The 14,754-nt window shown below is 46.0% G+C and overlaps 1 protein-coding gene across 1 annotated transcript in view; it reads left to right on the top strand.

Moving 5' to 3' along the window:
• Positions 1-3,748: 3,748 nt before the first annotated feature.
• Positions 3,749-14,754, top strand: part of ppl (periplakin) — a 30,883-nt gene continuing 19,877 nt past the window's right edge. The window contains exon 1 of the mRNA XM_079565311.1: positions 3,749-4,073. Coding sequence (XP_079421437.1) covers positions 4,018-4,073 — 56 coding nt within the window. The 5' untranslated portion in view covers positions 3,749-4,017. The remainder of the gene's footprint in view (positions 4,074-14,754) is intronic.

Here is a 14,754-nt window from a genome sequence, read left to right as displayed (position 1 = left end):
CCACAGGACAGAAGAGCGGACCACGGGACAGAGGAGCGGACCACGGGACAGAGGAGCGGACCACGGGACAGAGGAGCGGACCACGGGACAGAGGAGCGGACCACGGGACAGAGGAGCGAACCACGGGACAGAGGAGCGGACCACACGACAGAGGAGTGGACCACGGGACAGAGGAGCGGACCACGGGACAGAGGAGCGAACCACGGGACAGAGGAGCGGACCACGGGACAGAGGAGCGGACCACGGGACAGAGGAGCGGACCACGGGACAGAGGAGCGAACCACGGGACAGAGGAGCGAACCACACGACAGAGGAGTGGACCACACGACAGAAGAGCTGACCACAGGACAGAGGAGCGGACCACAGGACAGAGGAGCGGACCACGGGACAGAGGAGCGAACCACGGGACAGAGGAGCGAACCACGGGACAGAGGAGCGGACCACGGGACAGAAGAGCGGACCACGGGACAGAGGAGCGGACTACGGGACAGAGGAGCGGACCACGGGACAGAGGAGAGGACCACACGACAGAGGAGCGGACCACACGACAGAGGAGCGGACCACGGAACAGAGGAGCGGACCACGGGACAGAGGAGCGGACCGCAGGACAGAGGAGCGGACCACAGGACAGTGGACCACAGGACAGTGGACCACACGACAGAGGAGCGGACCACAGGACAGAGGAGCGGACCACGGGACAGAGGAGCGGACCACAGGACAGAGGAGAGGACCACAGGACAGAGGAGCGGACCACGGGACAGAGGAGCGGACCACAGGACAGAGGAGCGGACCACACGACAGAAGAGCTGACCACAGGACAGAGGAGCGGACCACGGGACAGAGGAGCGGACCACGGGACAGAGGAGCGAACCACGGGACAGAGGAGCGAACCACGGGACAGAGGAGCGGACCACGGGACAGAGGAGCGGACCAGAGGACAGAGGAGCGAACCACGGGACAGAGGAGCGGACCACGGGACAGAGGAGCGAACCACGGGACAGAGGAGCGAACCACGGGACAGAGGAGCGGACCACACGACAGAGGAGCGGACCACACGACAGAGGAGCGGACCACGGGACAGAGGAGCGGACCACGGGACAGAGGAGCGGACCACGGGACAGAAGAGCGGACCACGGGACAGAGGAGCGGACTACGGGACAGAGGAGCGGACCACGGGACAGAGGAGAGGACCACACGACAGAGGAGCGGACCACACGACAGAGGAGCGGACCACGGAACAGAGGAGCGGACCACGGGACAGAGGAGCGGACCACGGGACAGAGGAGCGGACCACAGGACAGAGGAGCGGACCACAGGACAGTGGACCACAGGACAGTGGACCACACGACAGAGGAGCGGACCACAGGACAGAGGAGCGGACCACGGGACAGAGGAGCGGACCACAGGACAGAGGAGAGGACCACAGGACAGAGGAGCGGACCACGGGACAGAGGAGCGGACCACGGGACAGAGGAGCGGACCACAGGACAGAGGAGAGGACCACACGACAGAGGAGCGGACCACACGACAGAGGAGCGGACCACAGAACAGAGGAGCGGACCACGGGACAGAGGAGCGGACCACGGGACAGAGGAGCGGACCACAGGACAGAGGAGCGGACCACAGGACAGTGGACCACAGGACAGAGGGCCACACGACAGAGGAGCGGACCACAGGACAGAGGAGCGGACCACAGGACAGAGGAGAGGACCACACGACAGAGGAGCGGACCACAGGACAGAGCGGACCACGGGACAGAGGAGCGGACTACGGGACAGAGGAGCGGACCACGGGACAGAGGAGCGGACCACGGGACAGAGGAGCGGACCACAGGACAGAGGAGAGGACCACACGACAGAGGAGCGGACCACACGACAGAGGAGCGGACCACACGACAGAGGAGCGGACCACAGGACAGAGGAGAGGACCACACGACAGAGGAGCGGACCACAGGACAGAGGAGAGGACCACAGGACAGAGGAGAGGACCACACGACAGAGGAGCGGAACACAGGACAGAGGAGCGGACCACAGGACAGAGGAGCGGACCACAGGACAGAGGAGCGGACCACAGGACAGAGGAGAGGACCACACGACAGAGGAGCGGACCACAGGACAGAGGAGAGGACCACAGGACAGAGGAGAGGACCACACGACAGAGGAGCGGAACACAGGACAGAGGAGCGGACCACAGGACAGTGGACCACAGGACAGAGGACCACAGGACAGAGGACCGGACCACAGGACAGAGGACCACAGGACAGAGCGGACCACGGGACAGAGGAGCGGACCACAGGACAGAGGAGCGGACCACAGGACAGAGCGGACCACGGGACAGAGGAGCGGACCACAGGACAGAGGACCACAGGACAGAGGAGCGGACCACAGGACAGAGGACCACACGACAGAGGAACGAACCACACACATTAGAAAACACACTAAACAAAGACACAAACGTTTTTGTCCAGTTTTCTCTAAATGGTTTGAGATCTTAGATAGTGTGAGTTATCTGGCTGTTGTTATTAAAATCTTATATGAAAAAGAACGGCTCTTTGAGATGAACGGATCCCAAAGACTGGGCTCCCAGTAAAGAGCACACTGTCTTGAGTGCCATGTTACTGTCACTCATGTTGTCTGACCGGACGAGCCGCTCCATACACACTAAAGTCATAGTAACAGTGGCAGGTTGGAAGCACAGACACCAAATGAACACGGGGATATATCCTTCAAAAAGGTAGTAGTTCAAAGGTAACATTACAAGCAAACAAAACAAAAAATACATTAACACACATACTTTAGTTTTACTATGGGTCAGCATTCTGTGTCCTAAATAAAGCTTGAATGAATGAATGAATGGACCCATACTCGCACTCATACCAGCTCTGCAGTCAACCATCCCTCCAAATCAGTAGCAGTATTAAAGGCACATTGCGTAACATTTTGGCCTATACTGTTGCCATCAGTACGAAACATGCTCCTAATGACCAGAAAATGCTATTATTGCAGTGAGTAATCAAAGAATGGATTTGGATGAGAACCTAACCCATTCAAATCTCAAATTTTAGTCACATCTCCATGGAGATGAGCTGGAGACGTCCCCACTCCCGGTAAAGTCAAGATCAAGACTCAACCTGTGCACAAAGTGTGAGGGATTCCTCTGGGTTTCTAAGAAGAAGATCTGCTTTTTAAAGTATCAATCCAACAAAGCAAAACTCATTCTTTTGTTAATCTTTTGGTCATTTCTTTGGACTAACTGTCATCATGAATCTGTTTCGTATGTATGACGTTCTGACGTCCATTGTAGTGGATATCTTAAAAATAAACACTTTTCCCCCCAAAATGTTGTTATCAGTCTTCTAATTACCTCACAGAGATTGGGGGATTTTTTTTTTAAGTGATTGTAAAATTGCACCACATTTCTTCCCCTAGGGGATGCGGTACAGAGTGCATTTAATCTTCTTATGCATGATCCTTATAGTCTAATATTTTAAAGTTTTTTATAGTTTATTATTTATCTAAGTTATGATTGAACCGAGGAAAATTCCTAGTTGTGAACCTGTTCACTAACAACGGCCAGTGAAACCATTCTGATCTGTTTTGCTGTAATTATAACTCAACACATTGTTGAAACTGACCGCAGCTCTATGATCAAACCGGTGAAGCCTCTCCATGTCCGCCGCTCTTCCTGCTTCCCTGTCGGCGGCGCGCAGCGGGGCTGGGAGGTCCCCGGCCCCGCCCCCTCACGGCACACAGCAGGTGCAGCAGGTGAGGAGCAGCGGGGGAGGGCCCGGGGAGGACCGGACGGGCGAGTATCGGGATGCCTGCGCTCCAGTAGAAGAGGGAGGGCGGGAGGCCGTGACGCGCACACAGACTCTGAACTTCCCCCGAGCTCCCGCACCGCGCCGCGACACTGCGACCCGGAGCTACGGCAGCAACACACGCGCACCGACCGCACTGACCACCCGAGGACCTCACACACACCTGCCGGGACCGGTGCAGCTCACTTACGCCTGGCACCATGTTCAGCAAGAAGAAGAAGTCCACCGTCATTACGCAGCCCAAAACGACGACGACGTAAGTTCATTTGTGAAGGTTTTTGGCTTCACGCACAGACGTAATGGCACGTCGGGTTTGTTGTCACTCCACGCTCTTGGTACACTGTGTTATTGGCTGTTTACGTCGCTAAAACTCTGGGTTATAGCTTTTTATTACGTTAATGTAAAGGCAGTAGGTTAAGTAGAAACTGAGCACAGATTCTCCAGTTCAGCATTACCCAAATCTAGAAGCTTCTTGACCCGGAGAGTTCACTACAAGCCAGTGTAACGCCTCATTTGAAAGCTAAGACCTACAAAACTCATCTAAACGTTTTCCTCGCCTTGTTGCTCGCATTTTTGTTGTATATTGATGCTTTTGTTTTTCGTTACGTTTTTGTTGCTTTTTCGTCGGTGTTTTGCAGTGTTGAGCAAGTTACTTTAAAATTGTGAAATATTCTATATTAGTAGTTACAGCTATAACAATGTAATATGTTTGTATTACATATGTTCCACTACTTTGAGTTACTTTTGGCAGAATATAAACTAATAATAGTAATAATGCCAACGATATTCCCGTTCTCTCGGGTCGATCTTACACACCAGTGTCCAACTTTTGGTGCTGCAGTTTATTCGGGGGAGTTTTTTTTTTCTTTTTTTTTTTTCGTTTATACATTTAAATGCACTTGTAACATGAGTTGCTTAAATTGTAATGGCTAATATATTCCCATATTTTTGTGTAAGTGATATGTTATATTCCTTACTTACTGAAAAAAGTCATATATTTTAGTAAATCATTACTTTTGTAATAAGTTACCCCCAACACTGGTGTTTTCATCCTCATTTTTATTGTTAGTTTGTCACCTTCTCGTCGTTCACATCTTGTTTTTGCCATTATTTTGACGCTTTTTTTTCAAAGAGCTTTTAGATTTGGGTAATGCTGAACAGGATGATGAAATAATGCCAGTGGGAGTTAAAGTAATAGCATAATAATATTGTAAAACAAAGCCTAACGTGACTCCAGTGTATGATTTTGGCTACAGGCCGCAGACTCATAATTTCAGGACCATTCCCTGTTTGTATGTGGCTGTGTTCCTGCAGTGTGGCTGTACATGCCTGGTGCTGTTGGGTCAGGCGTGCTGTTTGTATGTGGCTGTGTTCCTGCAGTGTGGCTGTACATGCCTGGTGCTGTTTGTATGTGGCTGTGTTCCTGCAGTGTGGCTGTACGTGCCTGGTGCTGTTGTGTAGGGCGTGCTGTTTGTATGTGGCTGTGTTCCTGCAGTGTGGCTGTACGTGCCTGGTGCTGTTGGGTGAGGCGTGCTGTTTGTATGTGGCTGTGTTCCTGCAGTGTGGCTGTACATGCCTGGTGCTGTTTGTATGTGGCTGTGTTCCTGCAGTGTGGCTGTACGTGCCTGGTGCTGTTTGTATGTGGCTGTGTTCCTGCAGTGTGGCTGTACATGCCTGGTGCTGTTGGGTAAGGCGTGCTGTTTGTATGTGGCTGTGTTCCTGCAGTGTGGCTGTACGTGCCTGGTGCTGTTGGGTCAGGCGTGCTGTTTGTATGTGGCTGTGTTCCTGCAGTGTGGCTGTACATGCCTGGTGCTGTTGGGTAGGGCGTGCTGAGCGCTGAGGGGGGTGTGGTGCTGCAGTGGTGACCGGTTTGATAAGTTCTGCTCCGCACAGGGACTATGTGAGGAATGATTAGTATTAGCCTCTCCCTCTCTCACCTTTAGGCCCGGCCTGAGGGCCTAAAGGTGTTTTATCATTGTTTTCACTATTGCATTGTGTTTGCAATCAGTAAATCAGAACCGAATCACCCCCTCTTCATTGGGATTTGTTTTGTATGAAAGCTGCTAACCCTGTAGTTTAGATCAGCGCTGGAGGGGTTTGTCTCATCTCTATACTACACAGTCATCGTACTGCCTTGTATTTGAATGCACAGAGAACAGCAGCATGATGCACTGAGAGAGAATATTCTACTTTAAGCACATATAGTTGACTGTACTTGATCTAAAGGGTTTATTACACTGGTTTACAACAAATGTGGTGTCTGAAGTGTTGTGAGCTGATGCAGGACAATGTTGATTTGCTGAATTTAAAAAATCATTGGTTTCGCTCAATCTGGTCCCGAATGTTTCTATTGCCATCGTCCTGGGGCCTGTCTGTCCACAGTTTGGGGAGACAGGGGCTGGTCGTAACGTCCCCAGAAAAACAGAAAGTCAAAATCATGAGCGTTGTGGAATCTGCAGAGATTGGAAAATCACAAAAAACCTGACCTAATACAGAAAAATGGAGGTCATTTTCAGATTGTGTGAATCTGTTTTGTTGGGGATCTGGAGTCGTGACAGTGTTCAGCACTTAGCGCCGCGAAAAGGAAACGAAGTCAAAGCCTGACACGAGATTAAAAACAAGACGTAACACTTGTAATAAAGGCTCATTTAAAGTCATGCAGAATGGATGTTTTTGAGCTTTTGTTGGCGTAGCTGTAACTTTAGCTAAACTCGGCTTCCCCCGCTACCAGGAGAGGGCGCTGTAAGCAAAATACAGTGAAAATGAATGAATCAATGATAAAACGTACAGTATCGTCCTGAGGTGCTCTAAGGCAGGTTTCTAAGCCATGATTATGCACCGTCAAAGGCAAACAGCCGTGGGAATAACACATTTTCTGCTTTTTGAAGGATTTGTTTATTATGGAGAGTGTCTCTCTTCACGTAGTAGGTCTGAGGGATAAGGACCAAAAGGACTATTGCAATATTTGTGTCGACTATTGTTGTAAATCATCAGAAATATGCATCATTTACATGGCTTTGTCGCTCAAAAACATAATTGTCCTGAACAGACGACAAAAGGTCAGGAAAAAAAACACTTTCCACATTTTTTTCTCTTTTTATCTATTTTTTCCTCCCAAATTATCATTTTTCCCAGTATTTTTTCTCTATTTTTTCCCTAATTTTTCCACTATTTGTTTTCTCTCTCATTGTTTTAAATTGTTTTCCGTTTATTTTTGTAACCAACAGCCCTTGAATAAACGGCCATATGCAAAAGGCAGAAGAGAGTATCGAATGAGGATGAAAAGGAGTCATAGAAATAGCTCTGAATGCCTATGACTTCCTGTAGGTGTGTGTGGGAGGATCAGGGTTATCAGCTCCACAGGTATGGGCCCCTCCCTTGTTGCCGCGGTGACCCTTTACCTGGGCAGGGCAGGCATCTCAGTAACGCGACTCCACCTTTCTCCATTCCATTGTCTGAGATATGACAGGAGTGTGCATACACATATGTGCACACCTCCCTCTCCGGACTGTCCACATTCCACACATGCCCATGAGTTTGTCACCCCTCAGTGTCATTGTCATGTAAAAACCCCATAGTGCGGCTTTAAAGAGGAAATGTGCGTCACTCAGGCTGAACACGTCGGTCTTTTACATTTGAAACCATTTGAAACATTGAAATAATTCCTATGTGAAAAGGAGAGAGTGTGAGACTGGCCTGGAGCGCCCTCTGGAGGCAGTTGTCGGAATTACATGTCATAAAAGAGTGAAAATCAAGCTTTCATTTTCAGTTAATGGCATGCTTGACTGTTAAAGTTAGGGTTGCAAACCGGCGGAAAATTCCAGATAAATATCTTGAAACTTTTAATGGGAAATGTGTGGAATGTGAAACTGTCAAATGCTTAAAAAAACAGGAAATTTAGCATGTTTTTTGTTATGGTTTTGAATAAATAATTGGTGAACTCTTAGCTACCCATTAATGATGTTTTTGAACCTTCAAACATGTATTTGAGTGATGTCACACCTCCACCCATATAAGAAATGTGAGGACTGTATTATCATCAGATCAATACTGTTACGAGGAAGGTCAAGGCCTGTGTCTGACACACAGCTGCATCAACAGAACAGACCTGAATGATAGACTTTTATAACAATACTGGACACATGGAACGAGTCTATCATTCTGTTTCTAAAAGCTCTTCTTTGTATCGGCCACAACCTAAAACACTGTCCTCTTTAAAGCATCTTTGAGACTTTTCCTCTCTGCTGTGAGAGATATTTCAGTGTACAACTATCAAATCAAGGCTGCGACTGAAACCATCAAATATGTAGCTTCTATGTCCTGAGCCTAGCTCCTGATCCCTAACCTGTCATTTAGTCAACTGTTAGCTCTCTATGCAGTTAGGAACTAGAGCTTCAGCAGCATTTGCCCAATTCGACCGTCCTTACCCAGACCGGAAAACGCAGGGGAAGTGACATCACCAACAGCTGTTTCAGAAAAAAACTACATTACCCGTATAGTATTGGACTACAAAAACATTCCTACTCCTGGCCATGGACTTCAGTGTCTGAAACCACAATAACGATATGAAGCCACACAGAAAACAGATGATGCTAACAAGCCGTTTCAGATTTACCTTCCACACCTACAGCTTCATCACAGAAATAAAAGAATAATCTGAACATTGGCGGCGTGGTGGCTTATGAGTTAGCATCAGAGGTCCCTATGCTAAAGTAGCTATGATAGTTAGCATACAGGCTCCTTTCCCTAACTCTTCCTAACTGACAGCCCAATTCGGATGCTTCTCATCATGGCGGACACTGACGCACATCTGGTATGGCGTTTTTAGCGTTTCGGATGGGGCCTCAATCTCCTTCTGATACTCCTGCTCTGTGAGAGCAGCATTAACATTAGCATTAGCATTAGCATTAGCATTAGCTGCTGTCACTGTGAGGAGGAAACTGAAGATTGGACTTTATTTAAGTCATGAACGATATGTTTTATGGAAGTTTTCAAAAGAATGTACTTTAGTGGGCTAAGAGACTTTTGTGAAGAGTAAAAGTGTTTTCTGGCATTAGCTTCTCCTGCTTTTGCTGCTATTAGCCACATACAGCTACATCATTACACGAGCACAACAACTCAGAGTTAGCCCTATGGACCTGGTTTCTTTGTTGAATTTTGACATTTTTATTGAGTGTCAGAAGTTGCTGATGTCCTGTGATCTAGTGTTTGTGGACCAGGACAGGTCGTCTGTGGAAATGTTTCTCTTCAAATGACCACTAGTTGGCTTTGTTCATATTTTAAGTATTGTATCTATAAAACCGTGGTGTCAGATAGCAGAAAGTAACGACTCTATGGTTCCGCGCAGCAGGTTGACATGCAGGTTATTCTCGCCAGAGGAAATGTCTCGGGCAGATGGCACCTCGCCTGATCCGCTGGGTTTGTTTTTCATGTTCCATGGTTACATTCGGCTACACCGTGTGATTTTGTTTTGCAAATCGCCCCAGTCTGAAAGGAAAATAGTTGCACGTGAAGTCAGTGTCTTACTAGGAACAGCTGTGATTGGGAGACGGCTGCAGATCCGAGCCCCGGCTCTCCTCGTGCGTCCCATGTCAAAACACGCGTTGCTAAGACATGGCTTTATTTGGACGTGACAGTGGCGGTTGTGTAACACGGCTTAGGCTTGTGTAATATAATATAGATGCTTCAAATGGATTGCTTAATTCTTTGATTATTCGGGGTAGAATGTCATAAGTGTGAAGTTCTCATGAAAATCTGCCAGGTAAGCCGGGACTAGCCAACATTCTCCATAGACTCTCTTTAGCTCAATACAATACAAAATGTCGATAAGGAGCTGTGCAGCATTCTACATCTTAACCTATGGAGTCCAGGAAGGGACATGAGTTAGATTTAAAAAAAAAAAAAAAAGTCATTGAGTCATCCTGACTTATATTAAGGTTAAGGTTAAGGTGTACTTTGTTTAGGGAAATGTGTCCCCTGCAGTGCAGTGGTCGATGACAGTGGAGCACTGGGGGACCCATCTCCAGATGTTGAGCCAGGCTAATGGTCAGAATCACCTGGCTGGCGGATTCACCTATTGTGATTGTTTTCTGGTTGATGGGAGAAACTAGAGTGGCTGGAGGAAATCTATAGACACAGGGAGAAAAACATGCAAACAAAAGTTAACAAGTCAGGGCCTGAGATAACTATGTCAAGGGCACAAGTTATTAACTTAAGGCCCGAGTTAATAAGTTGGGGAAATGAGATACTGGCCTATAGGCACCAGACACCGGGGAACAGACTGAACATGTAGCACACACAGCGATCCAACTGCAAATATGGCGACTTCAGGTGAGGAGGACGATTTCTCTGTTCTGCAAACTCATAAAAACATCTCAGACAGTGTCATAAATCAACTGAGAGATACTGAACATGGAGCTTGAGGTTGTGTGGCCTCTCTCCAAGATGATATAATGGCGCAGAAAAGGAAACGCTCAATGTCCTTGAAATGGAGTCCAAGGTAGAACTTCATGAGCTCATCAGTCGTCATGGATGCTGCCTGAGCTGGACGGATGCTGGACACCGCTGTGCCTATGCAGGTTCACTATCTCGTGCCCCGATTTAGTCATTCTTAGTAAAAGTCTCGTAATCCCGACCTAATTGCAACTCACTTACTCACTATTCCTGGACTCCGCATTAACCTCTCCATTGGTTTATTATTAAGGAATGTGCCAGAAAACCTAGAATCCCAACATCTCCTTCAATTTTAAAGTAATAATTCTCTGACTTGAGGAGTATTGTGTCTTGAACCACTGGTAATACGCACCATGTGTAAAGATATGGCCATGTCTTTATCAGAAATGTTGTAATGTTCAGAAAAAACGGAGTTGAGGTTTGTTCCACAGCAGCTCCATGCCCGTAGTCTCCTGAACGCTGCTCTTACTTGACTGCTTGAACTCTGTGCAGATCATGTTGTTTCTGTTTGGGGAAACTCCCTTTTCTGGGACACGCCTAGGGATTTGTGATATGCACACATGCTGGAGCTGAGAATTAGCTAGTGCACAAACCTGGAAACGTCCCAAAACGAGTGACTTCACTTGTGCTGATCATCTGTTTCACATTGGGAAGTGTCCTGAACGTGCTGTGGACGACGTCACTCTGGAGCTCTGTTTGAAAACACACGTGAGCCTGGATGCAAATGTGCAGGGGCCGGGCCGGGTTTAAAGGTCCTGCAGGGGCCGGGCCGGGTTTAAAGGTCCTGTGTCAAGACTTTGAAACTACTTTCGGCTGTGTTTGCATGATTTATAACTTAATTATAGCTCTGAATATCACACATTGTTCTAACACATTATGTTACTGTCAAAGCCATGGTGTAAACAATAAATAGAGCAAAATATGGAATTACACTCACAATTAGAGTGGACCACAGTTTGTGAATGCAGGTGGAAGAAAGGGTAAAATCCAGGTTAAAAACAATAGCCTTGAGCATAGTGTGGAGCAGTGAGGTGTGGCAAGGTTTACAGATGGTGAGGCACATGTTGTATAATATTAAGTCCACAAAACTGCAGGAAGATGCCACTTGCAGTCGCTGTGTAACTGTTCCTTACAGTGAAACAACAGTATTTTCCAATAAAAAGCACCAGGATCAGTTGTTTTGTAGGTTTTCTGGTGAGAGGCTTCGTCAGCAGAGAAAACCTCCCAAACAATTGATCGTGGAGCATTTGTGAGGCCACTGTGATGGAAAGCAAAGATGCCATGCTGATAGGGCTGAACCATATGGACAAAATTTCATATCTCGATATTCATGCCAGATACGATACGATATAACTATGTTTTTTTTAGAATAAGCCTTTTATTAGAATAACAAAATCATTATACAAAAGAGTGCAGTTTTATTGATGAAAATGTATATCGTTTATATCTTGCTTTTTCCATTTTAATATCTTGAATGTAGGGCTGAACAATATGGAAAAAAATTCATTGCTCGATATTTATGCCAGATATCTCGATATTGATATGATATAACTTTGGGTTCGGTGAAAAATAAAATTATAATACAAAACAGTGCAGTTTTATTGATGAAAATGTATATTGTTTATGTCTTGGTTTTTGGATTTGATTATTTTGAATGTTCATATCTCGATATCAACACAATAACGATATATTTTGCTTTTGCCATATTGATATCTGGAATGTTCATATCTCGATACGATAGGTCACTACAAGGTCAAATACGCACAAACATCAACTTTTTTTTCCACATAAAAAGTTACATAATGCACCTTTAAAGTGTACTCTCATAATATTGCAAATAAAAACCAACAGACCAGACCAGAACCTCTGGCCCTGAAGATGATTTTGAATAAATATTATTACACAGATCAGAAAGTACTTTTTTAGAGTGAAACTACTCTAAAAATGTGAGGAATACTTCAGAACAACCAATTAGGTAATATGTATTTTATTGCGTACAACAGTGGCATTTGAAGAAAGTGGTGCTTTACTTACACCAAAGATGATTCAAAGCTTTCACTTTGAACCGTCCCTTTAAGCTCAAACTGCTCTCCTAGCCCGTGCAGAGAAATACAACAGACTAGTTCTAACCTGAATGATGAAAGAAAAACAAAGCTCCCAACAAAAAGAAAAAAGAATTCACACAAGAGAATTCACCCGAGAAAATGCTACACGCCATGTGATTTGCAGAGCTAATACGTTTAGCAGGACAAAGCTAGCTCATTAGCAAAAGCTCTTCCCGGTTCCAGAATAAAAACACAATGGACGTCTTGTTTGTAAAGCATGTAACAGTAGCTGGCACGTCGACTCGGGCGCCGTTGTTATGCTATGTTTGTTAGAACTTGGCAAAAACCTCCAAAATGTCATTTGCCTGGTATGGGCCCGTGAATGTGCTGGGGGCAGCTCCTCGGGGAGTTTCGGTTTGCGGTTGACAGACAGAAGGCTTTGAAACAAGAAGAACCTGTGCCAGTCCGCTCAAGTTCAAACACGTCGGGCTGTTTTTCATATTAAACACTCGGCGCATTTCAAATCAGCGCTTTGAGCATTGTCGAGGAGTTATGTAACTGTTGGCGGTGACAGGATTTATCACGGGACAGTTCGACAGTTTCCTCAAGCTAACAGCCGTCATGTACAGTATGCCAGCGCGTGTGTGGTTAGGCAGAGCTTTACTGCAAACAGAAGTATAGTTTGTCTAAAGAGCTGTGTGGGCTAACTTGAACTTTAAGGAATATGCCAGCGTTTTTTACGTAAACACAGCACAGACGGCGCTAGCATTTAGCCTCTCCACGATGGAGTTCGGGAAATTCCACCGTAACCATGGAGATCCGCCATCTTTGCAGTTGTTAGCATACATTTCCATTGACTAACATTAGCTAAAAACAGTATAAAAAGTGGAGAAAATAGCCGTAGAACAACTCTGCTAGCTGTTGAGTTACTGCTGGTAAATACAACTAACTCACTGTGGTGTCCAAGTGTTTTAATGTGAACAATAACTCCAGTATTTTAACTTTTAAAATCCCCATTATTTTACAATTGCTATTAATCCCATAATGCTTAGCGATATGACATCATATTCCCGAACTCTATAGCTCCAAACCAGGGGAATATAGAAGCTACCAAGCTCTTCCACCTTTTCCTTATTTAAATATGGCTATGTGAAGTGTTGCACTGTATAGTATAATTATTGTAGGGCGTAATAATACCAGGAGTAGCTTCTATCTTCACCTGGTTTGGAGCTATAGTGGAGAGGAGGAGAGGCTAATATGCTAACGCCATCTGTGCTGTGTTCACGTGACTGAGGACACTCGTGAAGACCAGACAGGTACAAATGAACTCGTCTAAGCTCAGGTAAGAACATATCTCAGTATGTAAAAACGGTGGCCTGTTCCTTTAAAACTTTGTTAATCAAATCATTTTCTTGTAGTTGAGTTAACGTCATTAGGCACCATTCAGAGGCTGCATTAGCACCGCGTTAGCATTAGCGATCCACCGTGTCCACGTCTCAACTCAGTCTATATGAACTCCTAATGAACTCAAGAGAATAATCGGGATGTGCGGAATAGTCTGTGAGAGCTAGAAATGAGTTTAGGCAACAGCTCAGAGATTTATATAACCAACGACTTTCCCGTTTTGATTCAGGCAGTAGCTACAACTTTGAAGCTACAGTGTTGTTGTTTCACTAAAAACAGCGATATATGGTGATGTTATTTTGTGTAATACATCGATTTCGTGAGCCTTTTATTTTTATTTTTGCTGTAATATCATGATAAGAATAATTTGGCTGCCATCATTGCCATTATTTTGTACAAACAGCGCTGTGCTTGTGACGTCTGACCACTCATCCGGTCAGAAGTCTGAAGTCAGTGACGGTCAGCTCTGAGAAGTATACAGAGTTTGGCGTATGCGGTGCCTGTTCTATGCATTAGCTAATGGCGTTAACACTATGTGACTGAAGCATGTTGGACTTTGATCCAGTGCTGACGTGGACGTGAAGATATTAGGGTGGTTTTCATCCTGCTCTGCCTGGAGAGCCCCAGATAAGAGTCTTTAAGGTTCTGTTATATTTATGTTTTTCCCAGAGTTTATAACGAAAGCTGGGACGAGCAAACGGGACTAGCAAGCAGCAAATATGCAAACCAGAGTGGAGAACTGGGTCTGTCTCCGAATCAGAACGTCATGGTCTCGACTTTAAAACACGCAGGAGCTTCATTGATTCCTCCGTGTGACGTTTACCGGAGTGTGAAAGATGCTGGTGGTGTAAATGTGCAGGATTACTGAAATAACGGAAACAAAACACCGCTGTTTTTCATCAACAATATGACCTGAGTTAATGGTCAAAAAATGCAGAGAGATATAGCATGATATAGGACATTTGATTTCACACTTAAAAGACTGTAAGGAAAGAAGGAAGAAAGACAGAAAGGAAGGAAGACAGGAAGGGAGGA

The sequence above is a fragment of the Gobius niger genome, assembly GCF_951799975.1.
Source record: "Gobius niger genome assembly, chromosome: 10".
Classification (NCBI taxonomy): Eukaryota; Metazoa; Chordata; class Actinopteri; order Gobiiformes; family Gobiidae; genus Gobius; species Gobius niger.
This window is presented reverse-complemented; position numbering and strand designations above follow the sequence as displayed.